At 59.1% G+C, this 14196-nt stretch overlaps 1 protein-coding gene across 3 annotated transcripts in view; it reads right to left on the bottom strand.

Annotated features, from left to right (window-relative positions):
- The window catches only part of LOC141970661 (centrosomal protein of 164 kDa-like), a 30022-nt gene that overhangs the window by 11699 nt on the left and 4127 nt on the right, over window positions 1-14196 (bottom strand). For 2 of the 3 annotated variants that reach the window (XM_074927400.1, XM_074927401.1), the window contains 14 exons: window positions 12608-13051; window positions 11058-11141; window positions 9662-9745; window positions 8947-9032; window positions 7188-7337; window positions 5345-5563; window positions 4023-4178; window positions 3501-3717; window positions 2845-2922; window positions 2457-2585; window positions 2043-2165; window positions 1363-1506; window positions 1069-1152; window positions 139-207 (listed from right to left, as the gene is read on the bottom strand). In XM_074927400.1, coding sequence (XP_074783501.1) covers window positions 139-207; window positions 1069-1152; window positions 1363-1506; window positions 2043-2165; window positions 2457-2585; window positions 2845-2922; window positions 3501-3717; window positions 4023-4178; window positions 5345-5563; window positions 7188-7337; window positions 8947-9032; window positions 9662-9745; window positions 11058-11141; window positions 12608-13051 — 2067 coding nt within the window. Of the gene's footprint in view, window positions 1-137; window positions 208-1068; window positions 1153-1362; window positions 1507-2042; window positions 2166-2456; window positions 2586-2844; window positions 2923-3500; window positions 3718-4022; window positions 4179-5344; window positions 5564-7187; window positions 7338-8946; window positions 9033-9661; window positions 9746-11057; window positions 11142-12607; window positions 13052-14196 lie in introns of all 3 variants that reach the window. The other variant, XM_074927402.1, reaches the window with a different exon arrangement.

The following is a 14196-nucleotide window of genomic DNA, read 5'->3' as shown; positions in this document are numbered from 1 at the left end:
GACAGCCCAGAGCTAAGCAAACTCTCAGCAGGACGGACTCCAGAAGTAACAGTCTGCTTTTTTAAAGCCCTCATTCTAGTGCACTGCCCTCACCCCCAGCAGCAGCACAGCACCTCTCCAGAGCTAAGGCATACATACATCTCTTTCCAGCTCAGCCTGTCTGTCCTCATCCAGCAGCTGCTGCCTTTTCTTCCTCAGAGACTCCTCCTGTAACCAGACGAGAAAGCAGGGGAGTGGCAGAGCGAGGAGACAGCTGATGCTGAACAGCGTTTGAAGGGCACAGGTCAGGCCTAAGTCTCAAAACTGTTTCAAAACGCCTAAGGATCGGGCTCGGTTTTGCTTTGTTGCCCCCCACACACTCAAGTTCTCATCCCTTTATTGGGCTTCAAGTGAGGAGCGGGGAATATTTGCATTCCTGGGGGAAGAACACCCCTTCCTGCTCAGCTGCGAGAGCACCCACGGCACGTGGCCATTTCTGCAGGTCCCTGCTTTGGTCAAGCCTCTGGTTGCCTCCAGCATTTCTCCACCTTTTTACTTCCTCACTCCGGTGCTGCTTGGAAAGGGCGGGCTGCCAGAAGCAAGGTTATCTACAGCCCTTGGCACAGGCCAGGACTTAAGAGATCTGGCAGGCGAGAACATCAGCCAGCGATTTTTGCCAGCTCCACAGGAGCATCTGGAGCGCTTCCCTCTCTCGCTGCGCTGCCCAAGATCCAGCAGCACACGTTCCCCTTCCACGGCAGCAGGGAGGAGGGAAATCAGGAAGGGACTGACTGAAATCCAAAGTGATGCTGAGCAGAACCTGCCACCTTGAAAGGCTTTTAAGATCCCTCCATCACTCCTACAGCCACTTGCCATCTCCCAAAGCCCTGAGCAAACCCCGAGCAAACCCCGAGCACTGACTGTCCCGGCAAACACCATCCAGGAGGCTGTACGGCCAGGAACGCTGAGCCCTGCTCTGGCCTGTGATGGAAGTTTTCCCTCCCAAAGTCCTGGCTGAGCCCAGGAGGAAGCAGGCAGAGGAGCAGCACCGGCTAAGACACCTCTGTGAGCCCCACAGGGCTGACTCACCTGGCTAAGGAGCTGCGCTGATCCGGCTTTGATGTTCTCTGTGCGCATTTCCAGCTCCTTCTCCAAATCCTGGAGTTCTCTTTCCTGCAGAGAGAGGCTGAGTTAGAGAGAGAACGGCTCAAGCCACCAGGCAGAGCTCTGCCACCAGGAGGAACCACAAAAACAGGGCGAGCGTGACCTGCCGCTTGTCACCCCGGCCGGAGAGGGGGGCAGGCGCCTTGGGGCGTCACGGTCCCCAGGCTGTCCCCAGGCAGCCAAGTCAGGAGGATTCGCCAGGCAAAGCGTTCTCCTCACCTTCTCCCTGTGCCTGAGCTGCAGCGCAGCGAGCCGCTCGTCCAGCTCCACCTGCAGAGCCTTCGCCTCCGCTTCGTGAAGCTGCCGGAGACGCGCCCCCTCGCTTCGCAGGCCTTCCAGCAGCTCTGCTCTTTGCTTCCTCTCCTGCTTGTTGCAAAACACAAACAAGAAAAGCGTCTGAGTGGAGCACAGGGTTCTCCAGCAAGCCAGCACGAGCACACAGGACACGCTGCCCATCCCGCAGCAGCTCCTGAGCACGCTCCAAACTCAGCAGATTCAAACCTCTGGCTTGCAGGGACATCCTTATGGGAGAGGCTTGGGAAAGAAAAAACAGCCCACGAAACTAAGGTTTTTTCACACACTGCTGCCAAAAATGGGAGGCAGCAGGCTTTCCAGAAGGGACACCTGCAAAAATGTGAACAATCTTCTCTCGTACTGAAGCTGACAGATGCATGTGGAAGTTGCCTGCACGGGGAGTATTTTGACAGCTTATCCCTACAACCCCAGGCTAAACTCACTTCACAGCATGGCAACAGTGCCCAGTTCCCCGAGAAGGGAGGAGACTCCCAGTTCTGGGAGCAGCTGGGACAGGCAGCTGGGCAGGCAGCAGTGCCAGCCCGGGTGCGGCCCGACCGAGCCGCCGCAGTCACCCCCCGGCTCCGCGGCTCCCCGCACAGTACCTCCTCCTCGTACTGATCCCGAATCCGCGCCAGGGCCTCCTGGTGCTCCTCCTTCATCCTCTCCATTCTCCTCTCGTGGTCTTTTTCCACGTCCTGGCGCTTCTCCCTCATTAGCTCGCTGAGCTGCGGGGACGACGTGACAAGATGTTTCTGTGACCCGCAGCCCCGCGGCGCGGGGCCCCCGGAGCGCAGCCCCTCACGGGAGCGGGAGGACGGGCGGTCGCGGTGCCACGCGCGCAGGATCAGGCCGGGGTAGCCCAAGGCAAGCGCCCCGGCGGGGCCAGATGCCACAGGGGTGCCCTTTCCCCCGGGGCACCGCTGCCACCCCTGGGCAGGGGACGCGGCCTCGGGGCCTCAGCTCAGCCCCAGGGAGAGGGGGTGCAGGACCCGCAGCAAGCCGAGGGGAGCACTTGCCTCGCGTTCGTACTCCGCGACTTGGGCCTTTTGCTGCGCTTTCTGCTCGGCTCTCCGCAAGTCTTCGCGCAGCTGAGCCTCCTCTCTCCGCCGTGCCTCTGCTAGCTGGGTTTGCAGGCTGGAAATGACCTGCCGTGAAAGCCACCCACAGAGACTTGTCACCCTCCTGACAGGATCCATGCGGTGCCCTCCCACGGAGAGCGAGCAGCGTGGCAAAGACCAGCGTGTGCAGTCTCACCACCCCCTACTTGGAGCACGTCCAAGTGCTGAGCCAGACCAGAGCCACATTTAGGAAGCGGAAAAAAAAAATGAACGCCACCCTCCCCGGCCACCTTTGGTGACAGCGTGGGAAATCGACGAGTTACATTCTAAGGACACCACCTCTTACCTTATGATGCTTCTCTTCTTCCACAGACTTCAGCTGCTGGAGCTCAGCTGCAAACCGTTTCTCTAGCTCTTCCGCTGCCTACAGGAACATGAGCAAAACAGTCTGCTGGAAAACCTCTATGTGTGGGGACACGCTCTACAAGATGCATTTGCAGTCAACGTCTCTCCATAAGCACCAAAACAGCACAACGGCAAACCCCTTTCAAACTGGATTACGCCTTTCCTCTCTCCGTGCTTTCCCTCCCGGGGGATCTCAGCGGATCTCAGTGGCACTGTGCTGCAAGGACTGTGAGCTGCCTCCGCTCGGGAGCTCCCCAGGCTCTCTGGAGGACCACAGCAGCAGCCAAAGAGCTATTCTGAGGTGAGGAGACGGCTTGCTTTAGCTTGGCAGAGACACACAGCGATCCTCCTCTTTTCCTCGGAGGCAGCGTGGCCATTTATTGCTATTTAATCATGGGTGTAAGAACTGAGGGAGTACTCCTCCCCACCTCAGCCGCGCCTCTAAGGGCACGCCTCGCACCTTTCCTCGGGGTTTTCAGGGGGGCATCACCGAAGCACACGCAGGTGTTACTTCATCCCGACACTCGGGCACCGCAAGGCGAGCCAGGTCAGGGCGACCAGCGTGGGCCTGGCCCAACCTGGCAATCAAGAGCTCACCTTCTTCTTCTCCCCGTCCAGTCTCTCCTTGAGCTCACGCAGGAATTGTTCCTTCTCTTGTTCCAGCCCAGTCATCTCTCTCTGCTGGGCTTCCTTCATTTCCACCTTCATTTTCTCCAGAAGCAGCCGCTGCTGCCGCTCCAGGCTCTCCTTCTCCGCCGCCTGCTGGGATTCCCACTCCCCTCGGAGCTTCCGCAGCGTCACCTCGTGCTCCGCCCTGGGTTTGCAACGACAACAGCCGGAGACAAGTCAGAGCTCGGCACTTTACCCCCGGACTCCCTTCAGGAACCAGAGCCGAGAGAAGACGCTGCGAAGGGGTAGGACGTGCAGGCCAGAAGAAACTGAGAAACCCCCCCCAGACTCGCGAGAGCTCAACCGAGGCCTTGGAAATAAAGAGCAAAGCAGCCAGCACTGCGGCGCCACGGCAGGGCACCGCCCGCGCCAGCTCCAGGGCCAGGACCTGCGCTGCCCTCCCAGCCCACCACAGCTTACGTCCCCAGGGGCGGCAGCAAAGCTTTTCACCTCATCTTCTCCATCTCAGCCTCGGTCTCCGAGGTGATTTTGGCTCGCAGCTTTGAGAGCCTCTCGGTTTCTTCCTTCCGGATACGCGACTCTTCCTCCTCGGCAGCCTTTGCCAAATCTTCTCTTGGAGTCCTGAGAGATGAGCAGCCAGAAAAACTAAACAAAACAAAACAAAACACGTTCAGGAGGCTTTAATATCTTCAGATCACCTCCAAGGCCTACAGGCTGCTCCACTGGCTGCACTCAGGGCGCCGGACCATTAATTCTCCTCCTCACCTCTGAACCCGGCTGCTGGGGCGGGAGAGGCAGCCCCTGAGCATCACACGCTGCACACACCTTTGAAGTGCACTATAGCATCAGGGATGGCCCTTGGGCTTTTTTTTTTTTCCCCCCAGGTAAATGAAATCAACTCCTGTTACATGAAAGCAGGCTCCCAGCCAAGGTACCTGGACACATTAGTGTGTCTGTAAGCTCCCTGTTGCCCTGTGACACCCTTTTCACTACGGCTTTATTACCACATAGGCATTTTTCCCTGAGGGGTGATTTCTGTGTCTGCCTTTGCACCCAAGACAGCATTCCCAGAGCATTTCATGCCAAGATACCGTTTCTGGCTGGCTCAGCATGCTCAGAACCTAAGTATCAAGGCCACCTGAAATAAAATACAAGTCTGGAGAGAAACCCCCCCAGGCAGAGCACACAGGCCCTGGTGCTGTTCTGCCCCCTGGACTGCTATTCCACCTTCACACGCCGGCTGGGTTTCACACAGACATCCATGCCCTAGTCCTCAAAGTCCGGGCTGGAAGTCCCTCTGTAAAACGGGCAGTACCCGAGTTCCAGCTACTTCCTCCGGGGTAACCTCATCTCCTCTCCTGCTCCAATTTCCAGTCCTGTTACTACCACTGAGCCCCGGATTTGACCGTCTGCCAGGGGGCAAAGCTCCCAGTGCTGACCGGGAAGCTTTTCCCCGGTTAACCATCAGAGGCCGGTTCGGAGCTCTGAAGGCTGCGGGTGCAGCGAATCCCGCTCAGCCCGGGGAGGGGGGCAGCTGCTCTCGTCGGCACCGCAGAGCGCTTTCCCCAGCACGCGGCGTCCCTCCTCGCAGCTCTGCCAGCACACCGCTGCTCCTCCCGACACGCGCAGCGCTCTCTGTGCCAGGCAGGGAGCCCCGTGTCCTCCTCCCCGAAAGCCCACAGCTCCACACAACAGCACCACTCCCAAGGTGGGCTCTAACAGCACGAGCCCGTGGCCACCGGCAACGAGATCGCAGCTAGGAAAGGCTCGGAGGAGAAACACGAGGGAGATGGAGGGAAAAAGGAACGTACCTGAGGGATTGTTCTTTTTGCTGGGGAAGCTTTCTGGCTTCCTCCTCCTCCTGCTGCTTCATCTCCTCCTGTAATTTCCGAATTGCCTCCTTCTTTGCTTGCCAGAAATGCGTTTTCTCCTGCTTGAGCTCCCCCTCCAGCTCCTTGGCTATTTCGCCCAGGTATTCTTCACTAGACTGGCTGAAGGACCCCTCACGTTCAATTTCAATCTCGGGTTGCCTACCGGAAAGGGAGAGCATCTTTGGCCAAAGGGTGACAGAAACTGAGGAACATGAAAGGAACAGCAACATCCCCCCAAACAATAAATCACATCAATCACTGAACACAGCACTCGGGCCCCGAACACCCCTTGGTTTGGCTCGCTAGAGCAGCCCGCAAGGGCAACACGCTCTCCCCTGGTGAAGGATCTAGCAGCTAGAAACCCTGGCTAGAGCCGCCGGGCACAGCAGCAGATGCAGTCGGTACCTGTTCTCAGCCCAGGGGTCGGCAGCGCGCTGCTGACGGACCAGGTATTTGTCCGCAATTGCCGTCCAAAGCGTGCTGGGAGTTTGCCAGCTCTAGGTAACAGAAAGCCCTAAGCGCTCCAAAAACTCAAACCCAATCTGTCTCTCATTAAGTTTTTTCCGACAGAGAGCAGGGTCTGAGAGAAGCTGAAGGGGAAGGAGGGGAAAATGAAGATCAGCCTAGCAAAAAGGTTTTTCTTCTTCGCTAGTCGAAGCTGGAGCAGCAAGGTCTCATCGTGCTCTGAGCCGGCTAGCGTTAGGCGGAGGGACTGCTGTTCTGCCAGGAATCAGGGAAGTAACAGCCCCGGTAATTTAGCCTCGAGTCAAAAGAAAAAAGGTCACTTAGGCAGCCACTAGCAAAAAGAGTGAGAGACAGAGGCAAGAATAGCCGGGTTCTGGAAAAATCCTGCTTCGCTAGCACTGCCCCGTGACGCTACATGCTCTGGGCCAAGTGCGGCGATGCCTGCGGAAGGTGGCGTTGATCAGCCTGCCCTGCAAGGCAATTCAGCCACTTCCACCCTTGCATCACGTCCCTCCTTTTGCCCCAGTTCTTACTTAAAAAGAGACCCAGCCGACACACGCACATTGACACAACACAGCTCCTAAAAAGGGAGATCTGTGCTGCTCTCCACATCAAAGGTTGCTTCTCCACCACTTTGTCCTGAGAGACGCGCTGCCTATTTGCTCCAATTGCATCTGCTGATCTGTCATTTGACACGGAGAGCAAAGCCAGCACAATCACCTCTCCTGAGATCGTCTGTCGCAGTGGGACTGCGGGGACGTAACTGCAAAGACCATCAATTTAGCACGGCAACAGCCCACCGGCTTGGGCAGGGAACCTGAGCTCTGCCATCCTGCGCTCTGACCCTATTATCGCAAAGCAGCCGATGCCCGCAGCGACAGCAGAAGTGGGGCGGTTTGTGGGGTTTGCGCCGTCGCCCCCGGTCGCAGCCCCGCGCAGCGAGGGAGCTCAGGATCCGCGCGAAAGCGCTCCCCGAGGGAGGGCGAGCGCCGGCAGCCTCGTCCGCCACAGCGGCGAGAAGGAGGCTTTTCCAAGCACAAAGCCGACGGCCCTTTCTGCATCCCACGGAGTCCTGTGCCACGGGCCCCAGGGGCAGAGCTGCTGTTCTCACCCTCCCCGGCACAGACGCCCGGCTTGGCACGCGCCCGCGGAGCAGCTGCTTGCGTCTGCACACGGAGATGTTCGAGCGGCGCCGTGCCCACCAAACCGCATCTCCCGGGGCGCCGCCTTCACACACCACCTCCACACGCCACCAAGGGGACCAAAAGGACGAAAGCTGTTACGCTTACGGCACCGGGGACCGAGAGGAAGCCCTTACACTTTCTGCGGGGCAGCAAGCTCCTCCAGATCGATCTGGCTATCCAGCGATTCCTCCTCCGGCTCCCAGGCCACGATCTCCTCCAGACTGAGCCTTTCTGTAATTAAACTCTTCTCTTCTGGTGTTTCACAAGCACTTCGATCCCTCGCCCTTTGCAGCATAAAAGAGATAAAAAAGACCAGATTAGCACGCCTCGGAGTCCGAGATGGCAAGACAGAGAGAAGACGGGCTGGGCCGTGCGGCTGCTCCGGGGAACGCTGAGCCACACTTGCCAGCGGCACCCGTCTGCCCAGCACCGGGCTGCCGAGGGCACAGCAAAGCTCCAGAGCCCTCCCACCCCCTCAGGCCCTGCCAGACCAACAGGCAGCCGAGGATTCAAGGGCCACCAGACTCGAAGGGCTGAATCCCTTCCCTGGAATATCCCACTCTCCTTCCAGGTCCTTAGAGACCTTCCCCCAGATTCACCAGCCCTGTTAGCAACACTCACACCGCTGTCCAAATGACAGAGGGAAATCCTGGCAGGCGTGTTCACATCTACAGTCCTACTTTGTGGTGGAAGTGCAGAGTAGAGAGATGAGGCAAGCACGAGCTACCCTTACAGGCAGAGAGGGAGAGAGGATGCACAGCTGGGAAGCAGGTACCAAGCGATAAGGAGACAATTCCTGCGGGCAGAACGCGTTTTCGGGGACCTTCACAGGAACAGCTCCTCTACGAGCAAGGCTGCAAATCCCAAGGGCACGCAGCCAGTCATTAAGATGGACTGCAGCTTCTCCTGTTCACAAGTTTTCCTGGCACAGGCAACAGCTTCTTGGTTCCCAGTGCCCCAGAGTACGTGTAACTCTGTGCGGAGGCTAAGAGTTTTGACACGATTCATCTCTAAATGCCACAGGCGGCAGCTCTCGCAGGGGAGGGGCTCTGGAGAGCAGGGAGCTCACTGCTCAGCACAGCGTTTCAACTGCTTTAAACAAATCGCCACACGCAGGCTGAAAATAGCTCCCCTAGAGAGTCGAGTCCTCACAGAAACTAAGGGTCTGGAAGCCAGCGTTGCTCTGGGGTAACAGCCGGGGCGCTCCAGAGCGCCGTGTCCACCCAGCAGGGTATCAAACAGCCTAGGGCTTGCCCCCGCTCAGCCAGCGACCTGCTCTGGGCCCTCTATGGAAGGAACTGTTCGGCCTGTGGCTGGACCCTCTGCCCCCGGCAGCGGGCACCAGGCTGCTCCCGGGAGCCTCCAGCTCCAGGCTCTGCCCGGCGAGGAGCTGGCAGCCCAGTGGGACCGGCGGTCACCGAGACTGGGGCTGGCTCAGAGCCAGAAAGCTCTGTTGTTGGGCAACGGCCAGTGGCTAAACCTCCCGTGGTTAAATGCCACAGGGCGCAACACACAATATGAACAGGTTCAGGCCATCTTGGCGAGGGCACGACTTCCACAGCCGCGGAGAAAAGTCAGAGAGCTGTAAGGGAAACAGAAGCAGCTCCACAGCTGGGGCACTTGCAAGGAAATGAAGGACAGGAGTTTTGCTGCCTACCCAGCCAGAAGCTGAAACGAAGCTGAAATCTGCTGAGACAGGGCTAAGGAGGTGGCAGGAGAAGCGAGAGGTTTAGCGGGAAAGACCCTGTGGGAAGCTGCAGCATCTCGGGGGGTTCTGCAGGGGACACCTGCACAGGTTACAGCGACCAGAGCAGAGCAGGGGCGGACAGGACAGGAGAGTCATCAGGAGCTAGAGCTGCCCTCGCCTCCCTCCTCGCTCTGTTTGTACCATACCTCTCCGCAGCTTTTGGTCCTGCGCCTTGCTCTTCCGCTACACCGCCTTTGCTTTGGGTTTTTTCCTCTTCTCCCAGCTCCGGGGCCTGCAGGTAAAAGCAAACCGTGTGGAGTTTGGTGGCTCCTTCACCGTCAAAGCCTCTCGGGACCGTACGGCGGCTCTGCTGGAGGGCAGCACCGCTCTGGGCCAGCGCACCAGCAGAGCCCGGGGACCGGGCAGCACCCGCAGGCCGGCGCAGAGCGCCCGCCCGGCCGCACCAGCCTCCTCCCCGGCAGGGACCGAGGGCCTCAAGGCCCCCCAGGAACGCCTCGACGGCACAGCCGGGAGCCCTGGGGGCTCTGCTCGGGGCATTCTGTCGGGGGACGCTCTGGGGTTGCTTTTTCAGTGTGGAAGGTGAACTCCCTGCCAGCACTAAGCACTCTGCACACAGGTCCCCTTGCATCTCGCGCTGGGGCAGGAAGGCACACGTGTGAGCCTGCGGGCGTGCACCCCTCGAGCCACCTCTGCTCAAAGTTTATGTTCTTTCCGTAGCTACCTGCATCTCACCTCTGCAGAAGCGGCAATTAGCGCTGCTCTAATCCCTGACCCTGCGCACAATGCTCCCGCTTGCCTCCGCCAAGCCCTCATGCCAACGGCATCACCCAGTTACCCGCACGCAGAGCGCCCCGCGCTGCCCGCGGACAGCGTGGGCCTGCTCACACAGACAGCGCTCACCTTGCCCACGGGGCTGCCCGCAGCCGGAGACAGAGCCTCCACATCCAGCACCCGCTCGGGAAGGCGAGTCCGGAAGCCCAAGTCCTAAGAAGAAAGCAGAGAAGGGTCAGCGGCCGAGGAGCACGCACAGCTTCTGCCAGAGATCCCGAGGGCAGAGCAAAACCCCAGCGCAGCCTGGAACCCACCCTCACTGCCCCACTGGCCAGTCCTGTGCAGCACTTTTTAGCTCCTGGCACTATCAGAGAGCTTCACGGGGCGCAGGAGACGGCTACACCGAGACCCAGCCCCGCGTCCGGGCGTCCTGCGGACGGACAGACGGCTCTGTCGGCGCCTCGGCCAGAGCCCCTTGGGTTTCGCCCCTTGCCAGGGCGCGGGGGCGCAGGCAGGCGAGGTGGTTCATGCGGAGCTGCCTGCTGGGCCGACGGGGCGCTGGGGAAATCAGGATTCCCTGCGGGTTTGCTCACGGGGAGAGCGCAGCGCGGGGGTTCCCTTCGCTGGCAGCGCCCAGGGAAACCCTCCCTGTGCGGCGGTGCAGGGGGGACGCCGGGGGACACTGGGGGGTCGCAGGGCATGAGCTCTGTCGCACCATCAGCGCCCGCTGCCGTGTCACTGACGCAGCAGGCAGGGGTGACACGTGGCACATCCACGGCCTCCCCCAGCCCCTCCTGCCCTCATTGATAATACTGCTGCAGATTTCCCCAGATTTTTCCTAAAAGTCGGCTCCTGCAAGTTGCCCACAAGCTATTCACTCTCCGGGATAGCTCTCCCTCCCGGCAGAGTCTCGGGGGGTCCTCGCACTCGGCTGCACACCGCGAGCGTGCGCGTGCGTGCGCACACGCGCCCACAAGCGAGCCCCACAAAAGGAATTGTTGGAGGCGGCAGCCACTTGCCAACACGCAGGCTTGTGCTGCCACCAACAGATAAGGATATTCTCAGCCATTTGCTGGCCATGCTCCTCTGCTCCGGCTGCCAGATGGCAATGGCAGCTTCCCGTGGAGATGAAGAGATGCTGATGGGCATCTCCCCCCACCTCGGGGCTACCCTCCTGCACAGTCTCCCTCGGGACCGTCAGCAGCCAGGTCTCCTGGCCATGCAGATTCCCCATAGAAAAAACTGCTGTGTCCCTTCAAGCGGGATTTTTACATTGCTTATTATTTCCCTTTTTGCAATTATCTGAGCACAGTCCCAGCTCCAAGTGACCTACTTTTCCGGGGATATTACCTCACCCACAGACAGACCCTGCTAAGCGCAGGGTGATGCCGCTGCCCCGTGCCACGGCTCTGAGGTTGCTGCTCAGGAGTGGAGGAGCCGGGCCGCGAGGGGTGGGCAGGGCGTCACCTTGCTGCACGCTCCCCGAGGAATGCACCCAAGGGACAGGGAGCTTCTAGTGACTCACCATAAGCTCAATCAGCACGCTGTCCGAGATGTCAGAGACCTGCAAGTCCTCCTCACAGCCGCTGATCTCAGAAACCTCTGAAACCTGAGGGGAGATACACATTACAGGCTGCACACGCCTTAGCTCCACAGCTTCCCCCAGGCACCCCCAACACGATGCCAAACGATACTGGGAAGACAAATCTGGCCTCTCTATGACACAGGGAGGACAAGGTGACTAAACGTTGAGGGAGAAACACTGAGGGTGCAACACACAAGACAAGCACACAACACCACAGGAGAGCAGGGGCAGGAGATGGTGCTGGGAGGGCAAAGAAGTGCTCTTCAAACACCCCTGACAAAAGGCACTTGCTGTCTGTTCCTCCTGCGAGGACCCCTGCAGCTCTGAGAACTCCCAAACCCACCACACAAACGGGCAGAAACACGGGACACACCGTGGTTCCAAAGGACTTTAAAGCCCAGCCCGCCAGGCCGAGGCGCAGCGAGGACTCCTGCGCCCAGCGCCCGCACGGAGCCGTTCCGCGTGAACCCCGCGTCGCCCGGGGACTTCAGCAGCGCTGCCCCGGCGTGCCAAAGGCAAGCACGGGCCTCAGAGTGACAGCCAAGCTTTCAACGTTCAGCTCTTCAGGACAGAGCATGTTTTCCAGGCTCAGCTCTATAGCTTATCCTTTCTTACAGACACTGCGCATCAGTGGAACGAGAAAAATCATCAAAATCCGCAGGAAGGAAGCCAGATTGGAAAGAGACAGTTTATCACATCTCATGTTCTGACGTTTCCGGAAGGCACAGCCCGAGAGCGGGGAGTGTGTGTCTGTCTGGCACCCCAGCTGCAGGGGCCAGGCCACGAACCCATCTGCACCTCGTGGCAACGGTTCTTCTCCTGCCAGAGGCCGCTCGACGGAGCGCCCTGCCTGCAGTTCCCTGCCAGTTCTCCTCCCAGCGAGTGCCAGAAAAGCGGGGGGCGGGCGGGAGGGTCCCACGCTCGGTGGGCTCGAGCTGCAGCTCTGGAGCCAGCCCCGAGGCACCGTCCTTCCCCGCTCTAACCTCGCGCCCCCCGTCGCGTCCTTCCGCGGAGCTGCCAACGTCACAGCTGGCAGCTCACTTTACACTTTTGCCCCATCTCTGCATAAGCTGAGAGAAACAACAGAAGGACAGAAACAAAGCAGTGCGGACAGCTGGGCCTGGTGCGAACTTCATTATAAAACCTGCTTGCCTAGTACAGATGGCGGCACCGAAAGCTGAGACTTATTTCTCCTCCAAGACTTGAAACATGCCTCACAGTTCAGGGTTTCTGCCTGGCAGTGGCTTTGGACAGCACTTTGTGCGCGCATCAAAGAACCATTTCCCAGCTCCGCGCCGAGGAGGCCCATCGGGGCATGGAGAGCACTCGTGCCCCCCCAGGAACATCCCGCTGACTAGGAGAGCTCCTGCGCTGACCTAACAGCACGGAGCCAGCGCCGAGAGCTTTCCTGAGCCAGGCCCTCACAAAGCCGCGGGAGCAGCCCCAGCAGCTTCCACCCCGAACCCAACCCACGCAGGCAGGTCTCTTACTTGGTCAGCATCCAGGCTGCGGTCTGTTTTCAGACCAGCTGCTGCTTCTTCCCCCATTTCATTCACTCTCTTTCCACCAGCAGGCACGGTGCCGACGGTGGCAGGCAGGCTGGCCAGCTGATCCGCCTCGGCGGCTTCGGCAGCTGGAGACGCGACTGCAGGTTGCCCAGGTCCGCGGGGCACATCTGTCCCTGCTGCGCTCCTCTTCCCCAGAGACCGTGGCAGCTCATCAGCTGAAGAGTCGTCACCCTCCACCTCGGCATCCTGCTTGCCCAGTAGCTCCTTGCCAGCGAGTTTCCCCGCGGACTCCTCCTTGCTCTGGCCAGACAGGCTCCTGTCAGCATCTCCAGGAAGGACGGGAGCTGGCGTCGGAGGGCACGCCGCGTCAGAAGCCAGGGAAGACTCTTGCCCTTCTTCAGTGTCTCTTGATTTTAAGGACTCGTTCTAGGCAGCAAGTCAAACACAATTATAACTACAACATGCTTTACGCCCTCTCGGGGGGGGTGCAGGCTCAGAAATAGCACAGGTTCTCCTACAGCAAGCAGCAAAAGGGCAAAGCTTTGGGTGACTTCAAGACCCGTTTGATTTGGTTTCACACAGTCCCTTGCACAGCCTAGGAACTTCGTGAAGATAAATGTACTCATTTCTTGGGCTCAGAGTTTTTATTCTTTCGGTCTGTCACTTTTTTATTCGCAGGGTCTCGGTGGCTAAGGGTTAGCAGTGGCTGCTACAGGGCCCATCCGTCCCGGGAACAGCCTACACCCTGCAACAGAGCCCCTTGGCCCTGTTCAGCCAGAGACACAAACCTGCAAGGGGCTCTTCCTGGACATTTAACTTCTGCCTGAAATTACAAGCAGAGAAGAGCAGGCAGACGCAATCATCCCCCCTTCCAGCAGGACAAACGAGGGCAGGCACCGATTTAAGCCCCCGCTCTGAGCTCAGAACGAGACCGTGACCAGCTAAGCCCCGAGACCGAGACACGGCAGCACCCCCCGGCCTTGGGGAAAACCAACCCCGAATGAAACCTGAGTCACCCAAAGCTTCGCTGCCTCTCCCAGCAGTGGGGAGGCCCACAAAACTCACAGTGAAGCGTGCGATAGCCAGGAGGAAGCAGGAAAAGGTCCCCTCATCAGTATGCAAACAAAACTGCTAGCACGTCCTACTCTCTCACTGTTTTATTAATGCTGTGGTGTCTTGCCAAACATTAGCTGCATCCTGTGTACAGCATGTACCATACACAGACCGCATATTTTAACGACGTATTTTTATCAAAGTGCAACTGGAAGGCTGTCAGCTTCAAACCCGGAGCTGCGGCAAACTGAAAGAACGTCTCCTCGCACGTCATTTGTCCGAGAGACCTTCTCAGGGCTGAGAGAGCCATCCATCAGACCGGAGAGGAGGACAGAGAAATCCAATCACTGGGCACTTTCCAAAAAACCTGCAGCTCAGAGCCTCACCTCCAATCCTCTGAGGGAGAAGTGAAAGCTTACGGCCCATTTCCAGCCGGCGCCTGGTCAGCGGGGCTTCACCAGTGCCACTGCACCGCCAGCCGAGGCTCCGCAAAGGCCTCGCTAACACCTTTGTGCCAG

Source organism: Athene noctua, chromosome 26, assembly GCF_965140245.1.
Source record: "Athene noctua chromosome 26, bAthNoc1.hap1.1, whole genome shotgun sequence".
Lineage (NCBI taxonomy): Eukaryota > Metazoa > Chordata > Aves > Strigiformes > Strigidae > Athene > Athene noctua.
The sequence above is the reverse complement of the archived record's forward strand: the minus strand, read 5'-3'. Positions and strand labels throughout refer to the sequence as shown.